The sequence below is a fragment of the Lithobates pipiens genome, unplaced genomic scaffold (genome assembly GCF_037356315.1).
Source record: "Lithobates pipiens isolate NorthernLeopardFrog02 unplaced genomic scaffold, aLitPip1_a1.2 Scaffold_10, whole genome shotgun sequence".
NCBI lineage: Eukaryota > Metazoa > Chordata > Amphibia > Anura > Ranidae > Lithobates > Lithobates pipiens.
In genome coordinates this window covers 33,500,198-33,526,593 of record NW_027507686.1, presented here as the reverse complement: position 1 = coordinate 33,526,593, position 26,396 = coordinate 33,500,198, and the positions used below count along the sequence as shown (strand labels likewise).

The 26,396-nt window shown below is 48.0% G+C and overlaps 1 protein-coding gene and 1 long non-coding RNA gene across 2 annotated transcripts in view; one reads left to right on the top strand and one right to left on the bottom strand.

Moving 5' to 3' along the window:
• Positions 1-4,735: 4,735 nt before the first annotated feature.
• Positions 4,736-26,396, top strand: part of ST3GAL2 (ST3 beta-galactoside alpha-2,3-sialyltransferase 2) — a 30,481-nt gene continuing 8,820 nt past the window's right edge. Inside the window, exons 1-5 of the mRNA XM_077463340.1 lie at positions 4,736-5,478; positions 11,924-12,117; positions 21,675-21,742; positions 24,805-24,982; positions 26,200-26,245. Coding sequence (XP_077319466.1) covers positions 5,137-5,478; positions 11,924-12,117; positions 21,675-21,742; positions 24,805-24,982; positions 26,200-26,245 — 828 coding nt within the window. The 5' untranslated portion in view covers positions 4,736-5,136. The remainder of the gene's footprint in view (positions 5,479-11,923; positions 12,118-21,674; positions 21,743-24,804; positions 24,983-26,199; positions 26,246-26,396) is intronic.
• LOC143929537 (uncharacterized) lies at positions 21,339-21,806 on the bottom strand. The gene is made up of 2 exons (XR_013262543.1): positions 21,697-21,806; positions 21,339-21,550 (listed from the first exon to the last, which is right to left on the bottom strand). It is a non-coding gene; the product is annotated as an uncharacterized LOC143929537 (long non-coding RNA).

Here is a 26,396-nt window from a genome sequence, read left to right as displayed (position 1 = left end):
TCATCATTCATCATCATCATCATCCATTCATCATTCATCATCATCCATTCATCATTCACTGCAGTGTTGAACAGAACACTGAGCCAGTCAAATGTCTCTCAACCAGAGGAGCTTACACTCTAATGCCCCTGGCCTGGCCGAGCACGTACAAGCTTTCCTGAGCCCGGCCGGCTTCAGAACCGCGCATGCACAGTTCCGTGGTCGGCTCGCGGCCATATTTTTCATTATTATAAGTTTCATTATTTATAAATCTGTAGCTTTCATTAAAATATTTCCTGACGATCCTGCCACAAAGGTTCTTGTTCAGGCCGTTCCTGTTAGGTGACAACACTCGGTGCTTGTTTTCCCAATGCACACATTGAGCAGGCATGCCCCACCATTGTCAGTCGGGAAGCCGTTCCAGGGCCATGCGTAGCGGAAGCAGGAGCAAGTCCATGTAGATATGAAGTGGCAGGCAGCAGTTGAAGGAGATCAGCAGCACTGGGATGGTAAAAGGGTGAAAATCGTGTTTATGGGGAAAACAATGTAAATTGCATAGGATGCAGTGTGCAGGCTGTGGTTGAGCTCAGGATTAGAGGAAGCTGCAAAAATGTTATGTTGTGGCATCTGGTGGAGCCTTATCTCCAACCCTGGGCCTCAGGAAGTGGAAGGGCCCCAGGCGTTCTCATCGGGGCTGGCCGGGTGGGGGGGGGGGGGGGGGGGGGGCTTGGGACATATTTTTTATTTATTTTTCCTCTTTCTATGCAATGTTGGTGCACAGAGAGCCGCTTGATGAGCGTCAGCCGTTGTGACCCGTTCCCATACACAGGTAAATCTTTCTCTGTGGTGTGAATGTGAAGGAATCCTGTGCAGTTTGCATATCTTCTTCTCATTCAAATAAAAGTGTAGAATGCTAAAGTTTATCGTTTTGTGCCGTGTGTCGCCGTGAACGGTTATTTTAGTCTGGAATTTGTTGGTGAAGATTTTCAATGAACTCGCTCCTGCCCCCAAGGGCGACCGTCTCGTCTCTGGCCGCCCGATTGTCCCTTTTCCGATCCCAAATCTACTGTGCAAAATACCAAATCCTTTCTTTGCTCATACTTTAATGGTAATCCAGTGCCAATACATTGTAGACACAGTTGGAATGGAAATAGACTCCATCTTGGTCACTTTGACACCGTTACCAGGGAGGGATCACTTTGATGTAGTTGGCCACTTGGAACATCTCTGTCTGTCTCTCTCGCTCTGTCTGTCTCTCTCGCTCTCTGTCTGTCTCTCTCGCTCTCTGTCTGTCTCTCTCGCTCTCTGTCTGTCTCTCTCGCTCTCTGTCTGTCTCTCTCGCTCTCTGTCTGTCTCTCTCGCTCTCTGTCTGTCTCTCTCGCTCTCTGTCTGTCTCTCTCGCTCTCATCCTATAGCTCTCCACCTAACTGTGTCTGTCTGCCACCATATGTCAATTTTTTATTTATTACAGGTACTAATCTAGCGTTGACAATTTACTCAGCTCTTTACATATGCTTTTCATTCACATCAGTCTATACCCTCAAGGAGCTTACAATCATCTAAGGTTCCTAGCATTCCTCCATACACATACTGGGGCCAATTCAGACAGATGCCAATTAACCTACCACCATGTCTTTGGAGTTATAGTATGCTGTACTATACTGTACAGTTGGCCAGAAAGGGGATTACTGTGGCAGAGGGGGATATCTGTGGCGCAGTTGGCTGGGGAGGGGGGATCACTGTGGCACAGTTGGCCGGGTGGGGGATCACTGTGGCACAGTTGGCCGGGTGGGGGATCACTGTGGCACAGTTGGCCGGGTGGGGGATCACTGTGGCACAGTTGGCCGGGTGGGGGATCACTGTGGCACAGTTGGCCGGGGGCGGGGATCACTGTGGCACAGTTGGCCGGGGGGGGGGGGGGGAATCACTGTGGCACAGTTGGCCGGGGCGGGGATCACTGTGGCACAGTTGGCCGGGGGCGGGGATCACTGTGGCACAGTTGGCCGGGGTGGGGGGGGGATCACTGTGGCGCAGTTGGCCGGGGTGGGGGGGGGGGGGATCACTGTGGCGCAGTTGGCCGGGGTGGGGGGGGATCACTGTGGCGCAGTTGGCCGGGGTGGGGGGGGATCACTGTGGCGCAGTTGGCCGGGGTGGGGGGGATCACTGTGGCACAGTTGGCCGGGGTGGGGGGGATCACTGTGGCACAGTTGGCCGGGGTGGGGGGGATCACTGTGGCACAGTTGGCCGGGGTGGGGGGGATCACTGTGGCACAGTTGGCCGGGGGGGGGGGGGATCACTGTGGCACAGTTGGCCGGGGTGGGGGGGATCACTGTGGCACAGTTGGCCGGGGTGGGGGGGATCACTGTGGCACAGTTGGCCGGGGTGGGGGGGATCACTGTGGCACAGTTGGCCGGGGTGGGGGGGATCACTGTGGCACAGTTGGCCGGGGTGGGGGGGGATCACTGTGGCACAGTTGGCCGGGGTGGGGGGGGATCACTGTGGCGCAGTTGGCCGGGGTGGGGGGGGATCACTGTGGCGCAGTTGGCCGGGGTGGGGGGGATCACTGTGGCGCAGTTGGCCGGGGTGGGGGGGGATTACTGTGGCGCAGTTGGCCGGGGTGGGGGGGATCACTGTGGCACAGTTGGCCGGGGTGGGGGGGGGGGGTGGGAATCACTGTGGCGCAGTTGGCCGGGGAGGGGATCACTGTGGTGCAATTGGCCAGAAATTCTTGTAATGTGTTTGGAAGTCCATAAAAAGGAAAGGAAAACTCCCCCTCCCCCTCACTTCATTCCCTGATGTTGACCTTGTCTTGGTGGACAAAGAATCGTCGGCCAATAGGTTATAATGATGGTTGAGGGGCCAGGATCATCTTCTGTTTATAGTGCTGTGATCTCCAGGATGATTGGTGGTTTTATTATCTGTATTGTGTAGCAAGTTTCAGAAAACAAATCCTGAGCAGTACAGAGTCATTTCCTTTAATCCAGCTTTAAGGCTTTAATGATAATGTGGTCATAGAGTGTGATAAATTAGAGTCATGTGGTCACTTATTACACAAGAACTTTCTTGGGAGGAAACTGGTAAGAATTGTGGAGAGATCGGAGCTCGGCCCGTCATTGCCTTAATGCTGAGGACATCATTATATGTCCCTGGAATGTTAAAGTGGGCCTGTCATTGGTTATTTCTTTCACAGGTGCATCCGGCTGAGTAATATTCTGTATAACACTTCCAGGTTTTTATTACCAATCACAGTACTCCCACTGCCTGTGCAGTACTTGGCTGTGTTCACAATTATCTGGCACAGATCAGCCCTTACTGCCTCCTTTCACCTTTTGCTTGCTACAAAATTTAGTGTTGTAGTCTAGTCACTGAGGGGAGAGGAGACTGAGAAATTACTCCCCCCTGCCTGCAGCAGACTGATCACTGAGGGGAGAGGAGACTGAGCAAAATGCTTCCTCCAGCCTGCAGAAGACTGATCACAGGGGGTAGAGGAGACTGAGCAAAATGCTTCCTCCAGCCTGCAGCAGAATGTTCACAGGGGGGAGAGGAGACTGAGCAAAATGCTTCTTCCCGCCTGCAGCAGACTGTTTCAGTGATCAGTCTGCTGCATGAGGAAGCATTTTGCTCAGTCCCCTCTCCCCCCAGTGATCATTCTGCTGCAGGCTGGAGGAAGCATTTTGCTCAGTCCCCTCTCCCCCCAGTGATCAGTCTGCTGCACGCTGGAGGAAGCATTTTGCTCAGTCCCCTCTCCCCCCAGTGATCATTCTGCTGCAGGCTGGAGGAAGCATTTTGCTCAGTCCCCTCTCCCCCCAGTGATCAGTCTGCTGCAGGCGGGAAGGAGCATTTTGCTCAGACTGATCACAGGGGGGGGGGGGGGGACTGAGAAAATTGCTTCTTCCCGCCTGCAGCAGAATGATCGGGGGGGGGACTGAGCAAAATGCTTCCTCCTTCATGCAGCAGACTGATCACGGGGTGGGGGTTGAAAGGAGACTGATCAAAATGCTTCATTCTGCCTGCAGCAGACTGATGACAATTTAGCTTGAGCAAAGTTAAGTGAAGGATGACTTTTGATGATAAAAGATGAGGATTCTGTTGCTGTATATTGTGACATGTCGGGGATTTATTCATGTAGACTTGTGAAGTTACTGACAGGTCCTCTTTTGTATACAGCATTTTATGTTCTGTATTCTGATTCTGAGCCCCATTCTATTTCCCATTGAGCCTGTACTGAGTGTGATGTAGTCTGGCTGTGGACTTGTCTGGGTTATTGGGGTGCGCAGAGGCTGAATCGCAGTGAGTCATCGGTGTATACGATCGTTCCGCCTGTCTGCAGACACGCTCGGTCCAGGCTCACATTGTTGACTACAGTCGCTGACTGCCAGTGAAGGCCAGGGACTGCGATACATAGAAATCCCTTCATTGTGCTCCCTGCAGTTCAGCCTTTTTCATGCTTGACGTATTTAACCCCCTGGTGCCTGAAGCGGCAGTATGCTGCGGTTTTTGTGGCCAGTTGACAGTTGTGTGCGGCTCCCCTCCTCCCTGGACAGATGTTCAGGGGCATCCGGGGCACTGGCAGATCAGCGTATTATTGTAAGGCATGTGCTATGGGGGTGGATTAGGTGTCATGTGACCTCCTTATCAGAGCCCTCCCCCCCCCCTTCCCTGGCTAGGGTTGTGCAGCCAGGGAGCAAGCCTGTCCTTAATCTGTCCCTGCACCGTCCTGAGCAGGTTGTTGTAGTCCTGAGAACACATGTCCGTGGTGAAACACTGCGTGCGGAGATATATATATTACAGGTGCTCCTCTTTAATTACAGCGAGCGTCCCCTCTGACCACGTCTCTGCTTCTCGTTTCAGGTGATGTCCCTTTAAGCTGTAAGATGAACCCGCTGACGGCTCGGTGACCCACATAAAGGATTCAGGACTGCCGGAGACACATGAACAGAAGCCACGTGTGTCGGGCGGGCTGGACACCGAGATTAATGATAACCGCTGCGCCCGGCCACCTCCATATCCTCACCGGAGGGCTCGCACGTCCTATGACCACTAGCCCCAAACTGCCCAGCCATAGAAGAAAGAAGCCCTAGCAGGTCCAGGGTGGAGGCCCATGCTGTGGAGAGGAGGGACCCGCCGTCTGGGCCCCCTTTTAAGGACCGCGTCAGGATGAGGTGCTCCTTACGGATATGGCTTCTGAGCACCACCGCCCTCCTGTTCGTCATGTCCCTCCTGTTCACCTTCTCCCACAACGGCACCGAAACCCCCGTGTACTCAGAGCTGGCGGGATGGGCGTCCGCCGATGGGCACCCTGTCCGCCTGTTGCCGGGTTACCCCGGGGTGAGGCATCACCCTCCGATGGCTCGCTTTGCCAAGAACTGCACCTGCCGCCAGTGTCTGAGGCAGCCCGGCTCTTCTGCCTGGTTTGACCAGCACTACAACGCCTCCATCCCGCCCGTGTGGACGCTGGAGAATCCGGAGTTGTCACCGGACGTCCAGCGATGGTGGATGGTGAGTGAAACGTGTAAGAGTATGTTCTGTTCAGATTTATAAAAATTAAAGTTTTTGTGTTTTGTACTGTATGGGGCCGGCTTACCCCCTGCACTCGGTGTCGACCCCTACTGGAAGGGAGAAGCACCAACGGGGAGGTGACGGAACACGTGCAAAATGTTTTCCTTGACTTCTACATCATTTTACACTCACCGGTCACTTTATTAGGTACACCTGTTCAATGGCTTGGTAACACAAATTGCTAATCAGCCAATCAGCTCAATTCCTTTGGGCATCTAGACGTGGTGAAGACGACTTGCTATAGTTCAAACCGAGCATCAGAAAGGGGATTTAAGTGACTTTGAACGTGACATGGTTGTTGGTGGCAGACGGACTGGTCTGAGTATTTCAAACACTGCTTATCTACTGGGACTTTCACATACAACCATCTCTTGGGTTTACAGACAATGGTTAGAAAAAGAGAAAATATCCAGTGAGCGGCCATGGTGTGGAGGAAAATGCCTTGTTGATGTCAGAGGAGAATGGGCAGACTGGTTCAAGATGATAAAAAGGCAACGGTAATTCAAATAACCACTCGTTACACCCAAGGTAAGCCGAATACTCGTGGCCACTCATTAAAATTTGAAGAAAAGAGGTTTAACCTTAAACTACGTAGAGGGTTCTTTACTGTAAGAGCGACAGGGATGTGGAATTCCCTTCTACAGGTGGTGGTCTCAGCGAGGGGCATTGATAATTTCTAATAGACAGCTATTAGCTAAGCACCTGAAGGACCACAACATACAGGGGTATACAATGTAATACTGACATATAATCACACACACAGGTTGGACTTGTCTTTTTTTTTTTTTCAACCTCACCTACTATGTAACTATGAATACCATCTCTGAACGCACAACACGTTGAATCTTGAAGCAGATGGGCTACAACAGCAGGAGACCACACCGGGTGCCACTCCTGTCATTTAAGAACAGGAAACTGAGGCTACAATTCGCACAGGCTCGCCAAAATTGGACAATAGAAGATTGGAAAAAAATTGCCTGGTCTGATGAGTCTCGATTTCAGCTGCGACATTCAGATGGTCGGGTCAGAATTTGGCATAAACATGAAAGCATGGATCCATCCTGCCTTGTATCACCGGTTCAGACTGGTGGTGTAATTGTGTGGGGGATATTTTCTTGGCACACTTTGGACCCCTTAGTACCAATTGAGCATCATTTAAACTCCACGTGCTCCCTGAGTATTGTTGCTGACCATCTCCATCCCTTTATGACTACAGTGTCCCCATCTTCCAGCAGGATAATGCCCCATGTCACAAAGCTCCAATCATCTCACCACTGGACAATGAGGTCTCTGTACTCCAATGGCCTCCACACTCACCAGATCTCATCCAATAGAGCACAATTGGGATGTGGTGGAAAGGGAGATTTGCATCATGGATGTGCAGCCGACAAATCTGCAGCAACTTTGTGATGCTCTCATGTCACTATGGACCAAAATCTGAGGAATGTTTCCAACACCTTGTTGAATCTATTCCAGGAAGAGTGAAGGCAAACGGAGGTCCAACCTGGGACTAGCAAGGTGTACCTAATAAAGTGGCCGGTGAGTGTATATATCTAGAATTCAATATGGAGGTCAGGAGCTTTCTGAGCAGATGTATGTGATGTGGTATAGGGCCTCCCTCCCCATGTGGGTGGTATAAGACCCCCCCCCCCCCCCCCCCCCCTTGAGGGGCTCCTGTCACCTCCTGGATGTAGCCGGTCCAACCAGATGTCTGAGTGCCTCCTATACAGTCTGATGGATATCACTCTTTATATTAAACCTTTTGTATGTGCACAGCAAGTTCTCACTTTAGATAAAACACCCCATTGACTTTCAGATGACCCAGTGTTGTTCAATACCCCCCCCCCCCCCCAATCTTAGAAGGAAAGCAAGTATACAAGGGTTACCAGCATATTATTTCAAGTATACAGCCGAGCCGTAGCCACAGCTGTTTCTAGTAGTTGCCAGCCATCATATATTTGTTATATGCATAGAAAGGCAAACTTCTATTTTAATAGATCCATTAAAATATTTATCCAACTGACCCTAGCCCACACTAAGGGGTGTATTTATAAATACAATTTACAGAGCCTTACTTCCTGTGAAACTGAATGTTACTAGACTGTTCCCCCCCAGGTCGAATGTTATTCGATGATAAAAACATGCATCAGGAACATACCCCATTATGGCCTCTAGGTGGAGCTCATGATCATAGTATTTCCACCGATTTTTGTCGCTGTCTTCAAGTGACCATAATGCGGTATTTTCATGTTTCACTGGATTGTGTATAAATGAAATTGAAAGTGAAATTTGACCCGGACAGAAAATAGCCTAATAACATTTTATTTTGCTTTTATCTGAACAGAACGCACATATGTGCAGCTTCACATGACGAACAGCCCTGTTATTTTTTCATAAATACCCTTCTTGTTTACTGTCGCTGCTAAGTCTTACGTGGTGGAATGTATGTGTAAGATAAGGAATGGTGTAAAAATAGTAGATCTGATTGTGTGGAAAAATACCCGACTCCGTATTGTACTGCTAGATTGTTTAGGTATCTGTAACCATGGGGGGGGGGGGGGGGGGGGGGGTGGGGGGGGGGCTTTTGGGCAGCAGGGCAGTAAATTGTAGTTTACACTCTGGAAGAGAAATGGGAAGATGAGTGAGAGGAAAGTAAGATGGAAAGAAGGAAATGGAGGGGTGGGATAGGGAGCAAGAGTAAGGGAAGGGGGGAATGGAGGGGTGTAGGATAGGAGATAGGGGGGAATGGAGGTGTAGGATGGGGAGGAAGCATAGGGAAGGGGGGACTAGAGGGGCGGGGAAGGGAGGACGTGGAGGGGTAGGATGGGGAGGACGTAAGGGGGGACTGGAAGGGTAGGATGGAGAGGAAGTGTAGGGAAGGGGGGACGTGAAGGGGCAGGATGGGGGGACGTGGAGGGGTAGGATGGGGAGGACGTGTGGGGAAGGGGGGACTGGAGGGGTAGGATGGGGAGGACATGTGGGGAAGGGGGGACTGGAGGGGTAGGATGGGGAGGACGTGTGGGGAAGGGGGGACTGGAGGGGTAGGATGGGGAGGAGGTGTAGGGAAGGGGGCAATGGAGGGGTAGGATGGGGAGGACGTGTCGGGAAGGGGGGACTGGAGGGGTAGGATGGGGAGGACGTGTGGGGAAGGGGGGACTGGAGGGGTAGGATGGGGAGGAGGTGTAGGGAAGGGGGCAATGGAGGGGTAGGATGGGGAGGACATGTAGGGAAGGGGGGAATGGAGGGGTAGGATGGGGAGGACGTGGAGGGGTAGGATGGGGAGGACGTGGAGGGGTAGGATGGGAAGGACGTGGAGGGGTAGGATGGGAAGGACGTGTGGGGAAGGGGGGACTGGAGGGGTAGGATGGGGAGGAGGTGGGAAGGGGGAATGGAGGGGTAGGATGGGGAGGGTAGGATGGAGAGGAAGCGTAGGGAAGGGGGGACTAGATGGGTAGTATGGGGAGGATGTGGTGGGGTAGAATGGGGAGGACGTGTGGGGAAGGGGGGACTGGAGGGGTAGGATGGGAGGACGTGTAGGGAAGGGGGGAATGGAGGGGTAGGATGGGGAGGAAGAGTAGGGAAGGGGTGAATATAGGGGTAGGAGGATGGGGAGGAAGAGTAGGGAAGGGGGGAATGGAGGGGTAGGATGGGGAGGAAGAGTAGGAAGGGGGGGGAATGGAGGGGTAGGATGGGGAGGAAGAGTAGGGAAGGGGGGGAATGGAGGGGTAGGATGGGGAGGAAGGGAGGGAATGGATGGGGAATGGGGGGGTAGGATTGGGAGGAAGGGAGGGAATGGATGGGGTAGGATGAAGAGGAAGATTAGGGAAGAGTACGGAAGAGGGGAATGGATGGGGTAGGATGAAGAGGAAGATTAGGGAAGAGTACGGAAGAGGGGAATGGATGGGGTATGATAGCGAGAAATCTTAAGGAAGAAGGGAGGGGGAGAGTAGCGAAGGGAGGGTGGATGGGGTAGGATGGGGAGGAAGAGTAGGGAAGGGAGGGTGGATGGGGTAGGATGGGGAGGAAGAGTAGGGAAGGGGGGGTGGATGGGGTAGGATAGCGAGAAATCTTAAGGAAGAGGGGAGGGGGAGAGTAGGGAAAGGGGCAACTGGGGGGTAGGGAGGGATTGGGCACAGGCAATGCTTTTTAAATTCAACTGCTGGCAGATTCATTCCAGCTGAGAATCTTCAGTATTTATTTATATTCATCTATCTAAATCATAGCAGCCAGCACAGGATATAGGATATGTGTAAAAATAAGTGCATTTGATATCTTAGCACTGCACTTATTTTTTACACAATCTTCTCTGTTAGGCCTCTCTGAGCACTTCTTGGACCTTCCATCTTCAGACTTCTGTCTCCTGGGTCTGTGAACCTTCCATCTGGTCCTCCATGCACACCTATATTATATTGTATCAGCTGGATTATCTGCTCCGGCATATAGTTGGTACAGGCAGCAGTGTAGTATTACTACATTAGAGAGCCACCAGGGCATTTTGCCCTTCTTTTTATTTGAGGTTGCTGTCCTTGTTTACCTCTGGGTAGCTGGACGCTATGCACATCAAGATGCACATCTTCATAGAAGTTTGGTAAAAGAAAAGCAGAAACTAGAGATGTTCCTCCCAGAATGTAGATTCCTTTCCAAACTGAGGCGACAGGCCAGCAATATAGGAGTGCCAATAAGGGGAGGGAGCTGCTTCTTCCAGTGAAATTCTTAAGATATTGAGTTTACATCAAGTGCAAAAATCCTGTTTTAATCATTATTTGGAGCTCAAGGACTCTCTTCTTCAATATGTGAGACATCCAGAAGCAGTCCCCAAAATGAGGGGTGGACAAAGACACCAAAGCCGGGGGGAACATGTCATTGTAACCTGATCAAATAGTTTGGTTTACTCTCCCTGCCAGCTTTTGGTGACCTTCTGTCCAAACCTAGCATCTGCCAAGGCTGCCTTATCCACCCTGTAGATTGGGGAGCCACAAATCTTCTCAATAAAGGACCAGTTCATTTTCCTTTAGGGGGGGGCACACTGTGTTCAGTGGGAGTGAACAATCCCGCAGGTTCAGTAGTTATTGGGAGTACAAAATTACTCCAGGTGATGGTCAGTTGGATTTAAAAAAATAACCCTTACACCTTCTATGAGAGGAGGCAGAATAGTGCCCCAACGTTGGTGTCACTAGAAGTAATAGTGCCCCATTATTGGTGTCAGTGGCTGCAATAGTGCTTCATCCTTGTGTCAGTGGAAAAAATAATACCCCATTCTTTGTGGAAGGAGTGGTGCCCCATTGTTGTCAATGAGAGGAATAGTGCACTATTGTAAGTGGTTGAAGGAAATTTCCCTATCTGTGTCAGTGGTTGGAATATAGTGTCCTATCCTTGGTGTTGGTGAAAGGAATAGCACCACATCCTTGGTGTTGGAGGGAAGAATAGTGCCTCATTGTTGGTGTCAGTGGAGGGAATCCATGCTTCCTTGTTTGTGTCAGTGGGTGGAATATTGCCCTGATGATAGTATCAGTCAGAGGAAAGGGCAAATTAAACATGAGCAAAGGGCCACATCCAGATGGTAGGTTGCAGTTTGAGGACCACTGCTGTAAATGTTGTAAAAGTTGGTGATTAGAGACCAGGTAGTAGCGTTGCAGACCTGGGAGACAGTAGCCTGGTGTTGGGAGGTCCATGACATGCTTCCCCCGGGAGCGGGGAGACCTGTCCGCTCAGGGATTCCCATTTCTCCAACAAAGCACCGAAGAGAAGGAATATACAGGAAAGATGATCCTATCATTCATTGGACAAGAACTGGATGGAAGTTGGCCCTTTCCCTGTACTCTTTTCTGATTGGCTGTTTGGGTGCATGGCAGCCATTACATCCGGTACCATACTTTGAAGGGGACCTCTTTGCTGCAAGGAACATATAGATGATCCCCACTAGAGATACGGGGGTTTATGACGTTTTCAGGCAGGGAGGGGAAGTTTACTTGGAGCCCCCAATGTGGCTTCATTCTTTTCCAAATAGCAGAACACATAAAACATGAGACATTAATTTCTGTTATTCTGGAATAGCTTGACCATGACCCAAACTCTGAAATGCTTTGCTGTAGAATAACATATTTATAAGTCATTCCAGCAAGTGAACAGGTTATTACATAACTAACCATATTCACACATAAGCACTTAATATTGTTATTTAAACTATGAATTAAACATATTATTTTTCTCTTTATCAATGAAGTGTGGAATTTGGTAGTTTTCGGTCTATGCAGGCGTTGGAATGGTCCTCTTTATTTTCCGTTTAGCATGTTTTTAGTGCAGAACGGGAGAATCTGATTGGTCATCTAGTTGTTCCTTTAGGTAATTTTGTGTCGATGACTTTTTGACTTTTCTCCCTGTATAGATGCTGCAGCCACAGTTCAGGTCTCCAACCACGCCGAAGATCTTGTCGCAGCTCTTCCAGATCATCCCCGGAAAGAACCCGTACAAGCAGCGCAATCCACTGGTGTGCCGCCGCTGCGCTGTGGTCGGTAATTCGGGCAACTTGCGAGGTTCCGGCTATGGAAAGGACATCGACAGCCACAACTTCATCATGAGGTAGGAAGTGCTTTGTGTGTCCTGGAGGAAGGAAGTCTGAACTGACCTCCAGCAGGAAACAAGTGGCATGCCAGACAATCATTTTTATCTCTGGTCGAAAATAGGCTAAAATGTGTACATGTCACATAGTAATGTTGTTATATCACCAGTGTAAAAAAAATGGTCCTCAATATCTGCTTAGCCCCATCCCCTTAGTCATGCACATGTGTGTTTCCTTGCAGCACATGCTTATTTCAAGGCTGCTGTAAAACGATGGGGTCGCCCTTCTAGTTACATGATTGGTTTTGTATGGACCTATCACTCTGGTAGAGAAGATGAAATGGATTATTTCTGCTTTTAACAAAGACCTCAAATAGCCACAGTGGCTGTGCTAGAAAGTGAGACATTGCTGCTGTAATGGGGGTCAGTCCATCTCCAAATGGGACTGACAGGGTTGCCGTCATCAAATAGATTTCCTAAATCATTAAAGCGGGAGTCCGCCGGGAGTTCCGCCGTTTTTTTTAAAGCCAGCAGCTACAAATACTGCAGCTGCTGACTTTTAAAATAATGACACTTACCTGCCCAGCGCATCCGCGATGTCGGCACCCGAAGCCGATCTCTCGATCGTCTCTCGGGTGCTGCCGCCGCCATCTTGGGTATGGGAATCAGGAAGTGGAGCCTTTCGGCTTCATTTCCCGGTTCCCTACTGCGCATGCGCAAGTCACGCTGCGCAATAAGGACGGTCCCCGCTGTCTCTTGGATCCGTGTGTTTCCCAGCAGGCAGCGGGGGACTTTCGGAAAGGGGCGTAGATTCTGTGGAAAGGGGCGTACCTTCTGCAGAATCTACGCCGGAAGTGGGTGCAGATACCTGTACTGTACAGGTATCTGCACCCCCCCTCCCCCCTGAAAGGTGCCAATTGTGGCGCCGGAGGGGGGGAGGATTCCAATGAGCGGAAGGTCCACTTTAGGGTGGACCTCCGCTTTAAGGTGAAGCAGATAACTGCACTCTGATTCTCATACTTCTCAGATGCAGTGCCCCTCGCTACGAAAGCTTTAACTGTCATTCCAGGTGAGAACTAGGAATGCGCATCTGTGCATGTTGCTGCTCCTCAGACCCGCTTGCCAAGTGAACTCCAGGTCTCCCTTAGCAGTGGTGTTCTGGACATCTGATCAGCGATGACATTCTGATCACATGTCGCTGTGCCTCAGTCACCACTTTCTGTAATTCCCCATACTCACGATCCGAAAATCGGATGACAGATCATCCGACTTTTTTCGCTTGCTATTCGCAAGTAGATATTGAATAGGTTACTAAAGTCACGAAAATTCTCATACGACAAACAAAAAATCGGAATTGATGTCATGTGTTGTAGTGTATTTGTATTGTATTTTCGGAAGGCAACTCTACTGACTAAACAAAAATCGTACGATCTGGTATCGTATGAGGAAAATTTCCGTGCTTGTCCGATCTATAAATTGCGGATGAACTGTCGTGATTGGCTCTCGAAAGCTCTGTACTAACTATCTGATTTATTGTCTGATCGCGTTGAAAGCTGTATTTTTCGTCAGATTTTCGGATCGTGTGTACGGGCTATTGGATCCAACATCCAGCCAACAACTGGGTGATTGGTGGTGGCTGTGAGGGGCAGGGCAGAGGGGTGAATTTAATTTTGTCGTTCAACATTCCATGTGCTTATAAAACTAATAGCAGGTGTGATGAGGGAATTAAAGCAAACCTTCACTCCCGAAATTGACTTTCTCCCTATAAACACCCCCCTCCAATATAAAAAAAAAAATAAAATCTTTTTTGTTTTGGGCATCTGCAACATACCCTTCCATGGCCTTAGCTTCCATATCCTCATATGACCAGTGTGGAGGCAAACTACCGGCTTGAGCTTTGTCAAAGACATCGCTAAAATCGTGGTACTCCTCCGGCAGGGAGGAAAGTGAAGAGGTGCACAGGACCTTGGCAACCTTCTGGAAGCATGTCTCACCGCATTGTGGCGGCCATGAGAGAACCTCAACATGGAGCCAATCAAAAGGGGGCTTGTTCCTCTAACAACTTGGTTGAGGAAATAACTTGGAATTAGATTATGTCATGGTTAAGGGCCCCTATGGCCATGGACAACTGAACAGTCTCATGAGTCACTGGGCAGGCTGTAGAGGCGTCCTGTCAAGAGCCTCAATGGCAAGTGGAGCATTACGCAGCAGCAGTGGAATCGAGTGCTTTGATACAAAGGCAGCATCAATGAACAGGCCTCCGGCCCCAGAATCAATTAGAGCCTGTATCTCGACAGACGACTCAGCCCAGTTAAGGGTAACCAAAACCAGGGGCTTATCCTTCTGGATAACCGAGGATGGGCGTTCCCTGGACGGGTAGGACAAGACTTCAAAAAGTGACCTGCCTGGTCACAATAAAGGCACAATCTCTTCCTCCTCCTATGGGTTCTCTAATCCGCAGAGAGATGCCTGAAACCCAAGTGCATGGGTTCATCTTCACTGACTGACTCGGTGCCAGGAGGCATGAGAGGTGAGGGAGGCGCGGGTGGGACTGCAAAGCTCTGAGACAAATATATCGGAGGCTTCCGCAAGTGCTCCTTAAAGAGGAAGTAAACCCTTTCAAACCACTTTGACCTACAGGTAAGCCTAGATTAAGGCTTACCTGTAGGTCCAAGATATTTGCCCGAAAATGGGCACCGCTGTCTACGGCGCATGCGCCGTAGACAGCGGCGCGCAGGCGCACTAAATGCGGCAAGTCCAAGAATGGATCTGCCTAATTTGTCGACTCCCGTGCGCATGCGCGGGAGTGACGTCATCGCGGCTTCGCCGCTGTCATTCGTCGGAGCTGCGAGGCGCCACCAGCAAGATGGATGCGGCGGACTACAGGGGACAGCGGCGACTTCGCTGGCTCCTGTGTCAGGTAAGTGACACATAATGAGCTACTATGCGATGCATAGTAGTCCATTATGCTTTACCTTTGCAGGGAAAAAAAAGAGGAAGTAAACCCATTAGGGTTTACTTCCTCTTTAAGAGAGTCTTTCTCTGAGTCTGGAGTCAATGAGGATGTCAAACGTGATCAACTTCTCCAGCTCAGTGGGTATATCTCGGGTTGCTATCTCATCCTTGATGGTATCCGAGAGGCCATGAGAAAAAGCAGCCACGAGGGCCTCATTGTTCCAAGCAACCTCTGCTGCCAGAGTATAGAATTCAATGTCGTAATCGGCAACAGTTCTTCTACTCTGTTTGATGGACACGAGGCACTTGGCAGCAGAAGCTGAACATGCAGGAACATCAAATACCCTTTTAAAGGAAGCCACAAACTCAGGGTAACTCAAGACACCAGGTTTTTGAGTCTCCCATAGGGGGTTTGCTCAGGCCTCTCTCAGAAAGCAAAGATATCATGAAACCTATTTTGCTTCTGTCCGTGGAAAACCCTGGGGCAGCATCTCAAAGTATATCTCAGCCTGGTTGAGAAACCCTCTGCATTGGACTGGATCGCGCCCCAAATCGATGGGGAAGCGGAGCGGAACCAGACATGCCTCCTTTTATAGAGATAATACTTGAGGCGGGTGCCTGCACAGCAGCAGCAGGGATGGCCTGCAACACAGGTTGTACTGGAACCAGACATACCTCCTTATAGAGATAATACTCGAGGCCGGTGCCTGCACAGCAGCAGGGATGGCCTGCAACACAAGTTGTACTGGAGCACCCACAGTGGGAGAGTCCAGATGAGCCGTGCGACTCAGGAGCATTTGTAACACCATGACAAACTGATCCATGCGGTGATACTACTCGTCCAAACTGGAAAAAATATTACCAACAAGTGGATTAACTGCATCTTCTAAATTCATGGCCTTCCCCTACTGTCAGAAACCATGAATCAGACTAAATCTCACTTGTTGAATAATAATAAAGAAAAGTAAACGTAGTCAAAATATAGCCAGAGTTCAGGAACCGGAATGGATAGTCAGATGAGCCTAAACGTCAGGAAGCCAGAGATGAGCGTAGTAGAACAGCAAGCAGGATCTGGAGCCAAAAGGGATGTCAGCCAAGCAAGTCTTTAACAGGAACACAGGAGAGCGTCTCTAGAGATGTGGCCAAGGCAGAGATTATCTGGGCTTAACAGCTCAAGTAGGCAGCACTGACGAGCAGGACATCCTCAACAGGTGAGTCACTGTGGAGAGATAGGAGCTGGCAATTAGCCGACAGCTGAGCGGCCAGCTCAGAGAAGGAAGGGCTGAACCCAGCCCTGACAGGTCTGAAACGTAAAGCTCCTCCCCTTTTTAGGGTGAGATCTCATTTTACCAGGGGTGTAGAAACCTCCTGGGCTTTTCGCCATCAGGTGTCTGTGGCTCAGATTTGTAGGGCCGCTACCTGGTCTTCAGTGCATGTGTTCACAAAATGTTATCAAGTGGATGTTCGAGCAGACGAGGATTCGGCTTTCGGGTGCAGTGTACTGCAGGCTACAGTATAAGTTCTGATGGTTATTGTTTGGCAGGGTGTCTCCCTCCCCTCAAGGCTATTGCTCTGGGACGTCCCAGTAAGTAATGAATATTAGCCTGACTCTGTCTCCCATGATTTACTCAAAGAAAATGATTTTACAGGTAAGTATGATGAAAAAATCCTATTTAAAAAAAAAAGTGTAAAAACTTCAGTTTTGCGGCACTTTAAAAACACTTTTCAGGCTCTTTGGAAGCACTGCCCATTCATTCCAATGGGCAGGGCATTTTGGGAGCACTAAATACAGCGCTCCCAAATGCTCCAAAGATGCTGCTTGCATTGCAGGACTTTTCATAACGTCCCGCAAGTGCACCGCCCACTGTGAAGACGCACTGAAATGAATGCGAGGTGGTTTTCAGTCGCTATCTAGAGCAAGACGTGTTGGGGGTTCTGGAGGTCTCCATTTGGAGATCAGCCAGATTTGCCCCAGGGGATGTCTTGTGTGCATAAACCCCAGAAACGGCACGTGGTGCATCCGCCAGACAGCCACAGGCCCCATACAGCATAATATGATTTCATGAGTCAGTGAGCCTCATGTCACCTCTCCCCCCCCATTCTCCGTCTCTCAGAATAATCCCAGATATGATCGGAGACTCGCTCGCAGTGATATTTGTACCTCTAGCTGATCTGGAGGAATATCTCTGCTTCTCTGTGACACGGCTGTGTGTGTAAAATTAGCCGCAGGCCTGTCACCCCAGAAGGGGCTGATGAGTCTTTGCCCCCTGAAACAATGCACAGGTCAGCACTGATGCATGGGGCAATAGCCAGGACATGCGATTGTGAGGGCAGAGTCTTCAGGAAATCTACTGAAGGGGGTGGTCAGCCATCCTGTAAAGGTAGACTGTGGGCCAGAGGTGCATGCTGGGACTTGTAGTTCTATAAAGAGCACAACAGGTGCATTCTCGTCAATTTCTAGCACCAACATCATAAATATTGTTAAAGTGGAGCTCTGTGTTTGTGCTTAGTGATAAATACCTGATCATCCTATGAGCAGATACATTATTCCTCCACCTCCTGTAATAGGGTGACAACGGTGGTTGTTCTGAACTGAAATCGCACAACAGCGTTGTCGTTCTGTAGGAGTCTCAGGTGGACTCAGTTTGGTGTGTATTGCAAGAGAGGTTTATTTAATTTATTTATTTAATTTTCTTGGGCGAGTACATGTGATCGGCACAGAGCCCATCAGCACTGAGGGTCAGGGGTCTTTCAGCCTCATAGGACAATCCACCAATTAAAACTCCTCCTACAAGCTTTAACCAGACCCTGATAAAAGTCACAGGACTGCTATATGCTGCTGATTAGAAAAGGTATTTTGCAGTTCATACAGTTGTGCTTAAAAGTTTGCATACCCTGGCAGAAATGGTGAAATGTTGGCATTGATATTGAAAATATTATTGATAATAATGATCCTGACCCCTTACCACGTGATCAGCTGATCATGTGATGTAAACCGAGCCGGTAATCGGCTATTTTTCTCCTCGCGCTGATAGCCTGAAGAGGAAAAAGAAAAAAAGCTGATCACCAGCGGCTGTAAGAGTTACATCAGTCCCGATTGTGCAGATCCTTCGCCTACCAGTGCCCAAAGTGTCACCAATCGGTGCTGCCCATCAGTGCCACCTTATCTCTCCCCATCAGTGTTGCCTTATCTGTGCCTATCAGTGCAGCCTCATCAGCGAATATCAATAAAGGAGAAAAATTACCCATTTGCAAAACGGCCTGCAATCGTGTCACGGAGCGGCGGAAACGGAGTGATACCTATGTAAACAAGGCATATCCCTGTTCTGCCGCTCCGTGACATGATCGCAGGCCCTTGGCGGACATCGAGTCCGCCGGGACCTGCGGGCATGCTCATGGAGCTTGCGGAGGGCAAACGTGCGCCCACAAGGCCATGATTTAAAGGTGATGTACCTGTATGCCCATTTGCCCAGCAATGCCATTGTGCCGACGTATATCTTCGTACGCTGATCGGCTAATCTGCTTAGTGCATCCATGTGAGAGCTAACAAACTCATTGACTATTTATACACTGACACTAATTGTGATTTTAAAAGCCAACAAATGTGGGGAAATTAACTTTTTTAATTGCCATTTTAACCTGTATGTGCCACCTTCTGCGTCTGTACCAAGGCCAAACATTCCAGGGTATGTAAACTTTTTATATAAGGGCCATTTGGGTGATTTCTGATTTTTAAAAAGGATCCAAAAAACGATGTGATAATAAATGGCTTCATGTGATTGCTATCCTTAAGACAGTGTCCTTTTTTATTTTATTTTTTTTATTTTTTTTTGCCATGGTCAGTCATATTATCAATATTAATGTCAAATTTTCTGCCAGGGTATGCAAACTTTTGAGCACGACTGTATTTACTAAATAAATTGCATTTCCATGTTCTGTGGGAGACCAGATATAGTGAATGCAGGGTCCTGGGTTTAATTGAACAAGCTGAAATTAGAAGCTGATTGGCTTAGCATGCAGAGCTGCACCAGATTTTGCACTCTCCAGTTTTAGCAAATCAGCCCCACAGTGTTAAATCTCGTTTGGGGTGAGCGAGCACAGAGGATGACAGTTCTGCCTTTTTTTTTTATAGGGAAGTATATCAGCTGGGCATGCTGGGACTTCTAGTTCCTCAGCAATAATAGAATGTCATAATAGTGTAATGGATTCCTTGTGATGTGTGTCTGTTGTCTTATGCAACCCTTGGTGCTCCGTCTGGCCTCCAGCGGGTTGTCACATCAAGGCTGAAGGCAATGATATAACACTCTGCGATTTATTTATTTTTCCTAATAGAGCGTGTTCTGCCTCCCCTGCCAAGCTGCAGCAGTCCCTCGTACAGTGTAGACATCATATTTTGAAACCGCTGCACGTGGGGCGGCGGTCACCACCACTGTGTGGAGCTTGCGGCTGGCAGGGTGAACATAATGCCACTTCTCTAATAAAACGGTAATGTGTAAAAATGCTTGTCTGCTTTCCGCCTCTCACCATGAACCCCCCCCCCACCTAACAGATTTTCCGCCATTGTCCTATTGTGAAACCCGAGGAATCCCCTTAATCGGGGGCAGTTGTGTGGTTTTTCTGTTAGCGGTTGTATCATGGACGCAGCTGTCCGAGTCGTGATTATAGCGCAGTCTGCAGATCGTCACCGTGTTCAGTAATATTTTGGCCTTTGTGGAGCGCTGCTGCCCCCTGCAGGCTTCGGGGCGGGAAAGCCAACGTCCCAGCGAGAGCCTTTATGGCTCCACTCCAATGAACCAGAGGTCACAACAATGAAGTTTCAATTATTATTATTGTTTCAGGTACTTGTATAGAGCTGTCAATTTACGCAGCGCTAATATATAATATGATATTTTTCGCATAAGTCCCTACCCTCAAGGAGCTTAAAACCTAAGGTCCCTAACTCACATTCATACTGATGCATACTGGGGCCAATTTAGACAGGATCCAATTAACCTACCAGCATGTCTTGTGGAGTGTGGGAGGAAACTGGAGTACCCGGAGAAATCCCACACAGGAACATGCAAACTCCAGGCAGGGTAGTGTCCTGGTCTGGATTCGAACCAGTGAACCTTTTTACTGCTAGGCAAAAGTGCTAACCTCTACAACCCTGTGCCGCCCCAACTGGATGAATCTGTGAATGTAGAGAGCTTTGTGGTCGCTGGCCTTTTGGTAAACTGCAATTCCCAGCATGTACCGTCATAGTACGGTATGGTGTGTGCGGTAAAGCCTGTAATTCCTGTGCAGCAGAGCTTAAACTGGGAGGGGAGAGCAGCACAAGGAGCCAGTCAGTAGTGCTGCAGTAAAAGGACCACAACGTTAGGAGACGAGAGCAGAGCGACAAGAGAAGCCCATCAATCTACTGCAGGGATATGCAATTAGCAGACCTCCAGCTGTTGCAAAACTACAAGTCCCATCATGCCTCTGCCTCTGGGTGCTATGCCCTTAATGGGACTTGTAGTTCTGCAACAGCTGGAGGTCCGCTAATTGCATATCTCTAATCTACTGCTTCTCTTGTCTGAGTTGGGGGTGGGGGGGGGTTGGCAGGCATGACCTGTAAGCAGTACTGATGAGTTTAGCCAGGTCCTAGGGCAGGGATGCAAAAACTGTGCTTCATGGGCCTCATGCCCTTCACCCCCTTGCTCAAACTGCCCATAGTTGGCCTGGGGTGTGCCCTAGCTAATTGTTTGCTTTCTAGCTTGCTTGGAGGTGGTTGCTCATGCGCTGTGTGTTTTATTACAGGTACTTGTATAGTGCTCTCAGTTTACACAGCACTTTACATATATAGTATGTTGTACGTTCACATCAGTCCCTGCCCTCAAGGAGCTTACAATCTAAGGTCCCTAACTCACATCCATACATACACATACTAGGGCTAATTTAGACAGGAGCAATTAAAGCGGTAGTAAACCTTTTTTTTTTTTTAATCTGCAAGGTAAAGCCATAATGTGCCAGTATGCATTACATACTAGCACATTATGTGACGCTTACCTGGAAATGAAGCACTCCAGCGCCTTGCTGACAGGGCTTCTATCTTCACCTTAGCTATGTTAGTGACTGGAGCTGCGATGCCGCCCTTTATGGTACAGGAACATTTAGCCGTTCGTTCAGAGTGCATGGGCTAGTGACATCACTGTCTGCATGTACAGTAAATGAAACCTAAGCGGTGCATAAATATTGTATCCAAGAATAGGAAAAAAGGGGGGGGCCAGGGGATTTTTTTAACGGTACACTATATAAAGAGACAAAGATTTCTTATAAAAGAATTCATAGCTTTAATATTTGAAAATATGTTAAAATTATTTTGGAAGAACCAAAATAGCAAAAAAATAACAAATACACTCTTTATACAAAACATTACATGACATAGAGTATAGGGGATCCTGAAAATGTTAGTTGCTGAGAATGATCATGTATCCTCCCGACATGTTTCGCGTTTTTGCTTCTTCAGGGGAGTATGCAACTAACATGAACATAAACACAAGAAAAAGAGGGGTTTAAGAATACAGAAAGTACATTTATGCCATACAATTAGATACACATAAATTTCAGAACATTAAATATGAAATTGGTCTCAATTCGCTCAGTCCAAAGAGGTACAATGTTTACCCAGGTATTGTCATTCCCGGCATCGCAACCCACAAGCCAATAGATGGTGAGATAGGTGGCAAGAATTAGGTGACAGGATCAAATGCTAAAAACAACCCAGCCCCATGCAGGCATAGATGGAGGTAGACAAGCGCTACAAAAATCAAAAACAAAATCCAGAAATAAGTACCAAGTTTACAAATTCAGCACAGGTATTGAAAAATGTTACTTTGTAACAGAAAGGGTAAACGATATCAATCCCTCAATTATAGGAGGGAATTGGGGCTGAAAAACATGCCTCCATAGTAGAACATGAGATACTCATTATCAGAGGAATAGAACAATTGATTTTAATTACGCCTAATTAGTATAAAGGTTGTAAGAGGTAACTGTTGGGGATGTACAACTGGTATACTGTTAAAGAGAGTAAAAGAAATAAAAATTATTTTTACCTGCAGTTAGAGTCAGAGATGAAAGAATTAATTCCATGTTGATAATATTGGTGCAATACAGATGCAACAGATCACAAAGAAAAGAATCAATTGATTCATTGTAGTGTTTTGTAAATTACAGAGTGCAGCGGTATGCTGCCACTCCAGGCTTGCTGAACCTACAAGCAAATAAAAGGAAGGATAAATAGGTATAGGTATAGAAAGATGAGGAACGATGTTGTAACAGTATAAAGTTCAACTAAGAAAATATATTTACCAGACAGAAGAGTCAGCGTGGCGGCAGTATCTGTGCTGAACCTGCACTACAGATGAAGTGACAGCGCTGCCTTTTATATCCCCCATCCATCGAGCCGGCGTCTGACGTCACCGGCTCGATGCGGACAGCCATAGGTGGAAGCAGTGAGCATGTGCAAAGCCTTTAGTCGGCATTTGAACTACCAACCCCATTAATGCCTCAGTGCTGACACGAGGTTCATTTGAATGAATGCTGATGGAGATGGGGCTACGCTAACTCACCGCCCCTTAAAGGGGCGGGAAGACACAAGCCAGCATAGAGGGCAGATGAAACGACGATTGTCATGGCTTCTAAACCAAGAGGGGATTACATGCCCCTTCCACCTCAAATCGGGAGCCCGCCTGGGGATATAACCCAGCGGCGCCCTTGGGTGTCCATATGCCCTTGCATACTTGGAGCCAGGGAAGATAAAAAAACAGAGGATCCAGTCCCAAACCACAAAATAGTAAGGCTTAGGAATGCGGTGTAGGGAAGGAGGGAAAGAGCAAAGCTCCTCAATGTGGGTGGGATTCATAGAGAGCAACCAGAGATCCCTAAGTGTGCAAACCATGAAACCCACCTTGGGCCAAGCAAAGCGAGACAATAAAAGGTATATATTACCTGTACAGCGTTAGTAGTAATTAGAAATGACATTTGTTGATATACATAAATAATTTTTAAATATGACATAAACATGGCAATAAAGAAAATAAAAATAAATATGAAATAAAAATAAAAAGAAAACCAAATAAATTGGGGAGGGGGTAGGAGGAAAAAAGGGGAGGGGGAAAGATAAACAAAAAGGGGAAAAAGGATATCACTTCTCTCTCTTCATGCCAGGCTCCACGGGGGCTTACAGCTGAGGTAGGAGGGTTCATGAAACAAACAAACAAAAGTTAGCTATAGAAAAGATCTGTAGCTTATATTTTCATTGAAACCAGGGTATTTTGTGGCTTTTAGGATAAAGATCCACTTGGCTTCAGTTTGTAAGAGAAGCTTATCCACTCAGCCCCAATTCCCTCCTATAATTGAGGGATTGATATCGTTTACCCTTTCTGTTACAAAGTAACATTTTTCAATACCTGTGCTGAATTTGTAAACTTGGTACTTATTTCTGGATTTTGTTTTTGATTTTTGTAGCGCTTGTCTACCTCCATCTATGCCCTGCATGGGGCTGGGTTGTTTTTAGCATTTGATCCTGTCACCTAATTCTTGCCACCTATCTCACCATCTATTGGCTTGTGGGTTGCGATGCCGGGAATGACAATACCTGGGTAAGCATTGTACCTCTTTGGACTGAGCGAATTGAGACCAATTTCATATTTAATGTTCTGAAATTTATGTGTATCTAATTGTATGGCATAAATGTACTTTCTGTATTCTTAAACCCTCTTTTTCTTGTGTTTATGTTCATGTTAGTTGCATACTCCCCTGAAGAAGCAAAAACGCGAAACATGTCGGGAGGATACATGATCATTCTCAGCAACTAACATTTTCAGGATCCCCTATACTCTGTCATGTAATGTTTTGTATAAAGAGTGTATTTGTTATTTTTTTGCTATTTTGGTTCTTCCAAAATAATTTTAACATATTTTCAAATATTAAAGCTATGAATTCTTTTATAAGAAATCTTTGTCTCTTATATAGTGTACCGTTAAAAAAATCCCCTGGCCCCCCCCTTTTTTCCTATTCTTGGATACAATATTTATAGAATTATTAGGGGATGAGGTACCTTTAACAGTAATGTGTCTCTGGGATAGTGTGGACCAACTTTTTTCTAAGCGGTGCATGTTTAGGAGATATTTACAGTACCTATAGGTAGAACTGCACGATTAATCGTTGAAGAATTGAGATTCATAGTTTCATTGTGATTGAGATTGTGATTCAAAAGTGGGAGGAAAACCCACGCAGCACAGGGAGAACATGCAAACTCCAGACAGGTAGTGTCGTGGTGGCATTTGAACCAATGAGTTTAATGCCGGGTGTGGGAGGCTGGGACAAGAGTGGCTGTGTTGGAACACTGACAGCAGTATCTGTCACAGCAGACCTGAATCTGCTGCTCACCAGTTTGCAGTTACTGATATGGAGCGCATTGACAGTGAGGGGAGCTAAACTTGACATGTGATATCCCACTGCACCCATGACAACTGCCCCTCCATGCCCACTCCTTGTCCCGCCCTGCATATATGGGTAGTTGCAGCAGGTCTCCTCCTCTTCCGCCAAACAGGGTTGTGCTTTGTGCCAGAGCTGTATAAATCTCAGGAATGGATGGACAGAGATATCTATTGGCAGGAAAAAAAGGCTCCATATATGTATCACATCTGTGTATTTAGTGATTTTACCTGGAGTTCTGCGGACATTCGGTTCTTGTCACTTCTGAACTTTTTCTGTGTTTTGGTGCAGATCAACCAGGCCCGACACTCGGCTTTGAGAACGACGTCGGCTCGAAGACCACTCACATTTCATGTACCCCGAAAGCGCAAAAAAACCTTCCAGCCAATGTCAGCTTCGTCCTGATCCCATTCAAAGCTCTGGACCTGCTGTGGATCACCAGCGCCCTCTCCACTGGACAAATCCACTTGTAAGTACCCCAATCATGTGATATCAGTATAGAATAATTGGTTGTTCTAAATTTGTGTAGGAAAGGCCAGCTAAGAAGTTCTAAAGGGAAGAATCACTTGGCCGTGAATGGAACATAATAAAGGTCTAATCTCTATACAAGATTTCACATGTGCAGATGTGTGTCCTACGAGAACAATGAAATAATCGGTATGACACAAACTAGTATATACATAACAAGGACAGGCAACCAAAGACAAGGGTGCCATTTTTCAGTAGCACCTGAAAGAGAGAGAAAATTTGTGGCATGGGTTCAGACTGGACCACCGAGAGCCCAGGGAATACCCCGCCGCTATTTACAGTTACCACTGCTATAGGCAATAATGAACCGCTTAGGCTGTCAAATTCAAAGCTTAGCTAACCCTCTAAAACGTCATGAAGGTGGGTTGACTGAAATTGACAACTCAGATGTTAAGGTGTTGGCCCTTTTCCCAGCATTAAGTGCAGCTGTGGGCACCTTTATGTGAACAAGCCTACCCAACCATTTACACTCTTCCTCCTCTTAGTGGGACCACTATCTGCAGCTGGTATGAAAACTCCTGTGTTTCTTGGTAATGCAGGAATCGGGGTGATCTGAGGTGTGAAGGTGCAGGAATTGGGTCTGATCTGAGGGGTGAAGATGCAGGAAATGGGGTGATCTTTAGGGTAAAAGTGCAGTAATTGGGGCTCTGAGATGTAAAGGTGCATAAATTGGGGGGATCGGAGGTGTGAAGGTGCAGGAATTGAGGAATCGGAGGTGTGGAGGGGCAGGAATTGGGGGATCGGAGGTGTGGAGGGGCAGGAATTGGGGGATCGGAGGTGTGGAGGGGCAGGAATTGGGGGATCGGAGGTGTGGAGGGGCAGGAATTGGGGGTCGGAGGTGTGGAGGGGCAGGAATTGGGGGGTCGGAGGTGTGGAGGGGCAGGAATTGGGGGATCGGAGGTGTGGAGGGGCAGGAATTGGGGGATCGGAGGTGTGGAGGGGCAGGAATTGGGGGATCGGGGGTGTGGAGGGGCAGGAATTGGGGGATCGGGGGTGTGGAGGTGCAGGATGTCGAATATCTCTGTTCATGAGGCATCTATATGTCTGGTTGTGATCTTTAATGTGATGCACAGAGTGTATATTTTATATTTGGGGTGAGACCCCCTCCATATGGTGGTCTCGGATACCGTTTCTGACAGTCTCTTCTGCTTTTTGCAGCACATACTCCCCAGTGAAGGCCTTCCTGCGGGTGGATAAGGATAAGGTGAGATTTGTATTTATAGAATATCATCTTTGTGTTGACCGAATAACCTTCTTAGATCCCAGATTATCAGAGAGTGACGGATCAGCTCATCTTAAACCTATTTAAAGGGGAAGCCAGGCTGAAATAAACCCATGTGACTCTGTTCACCCTT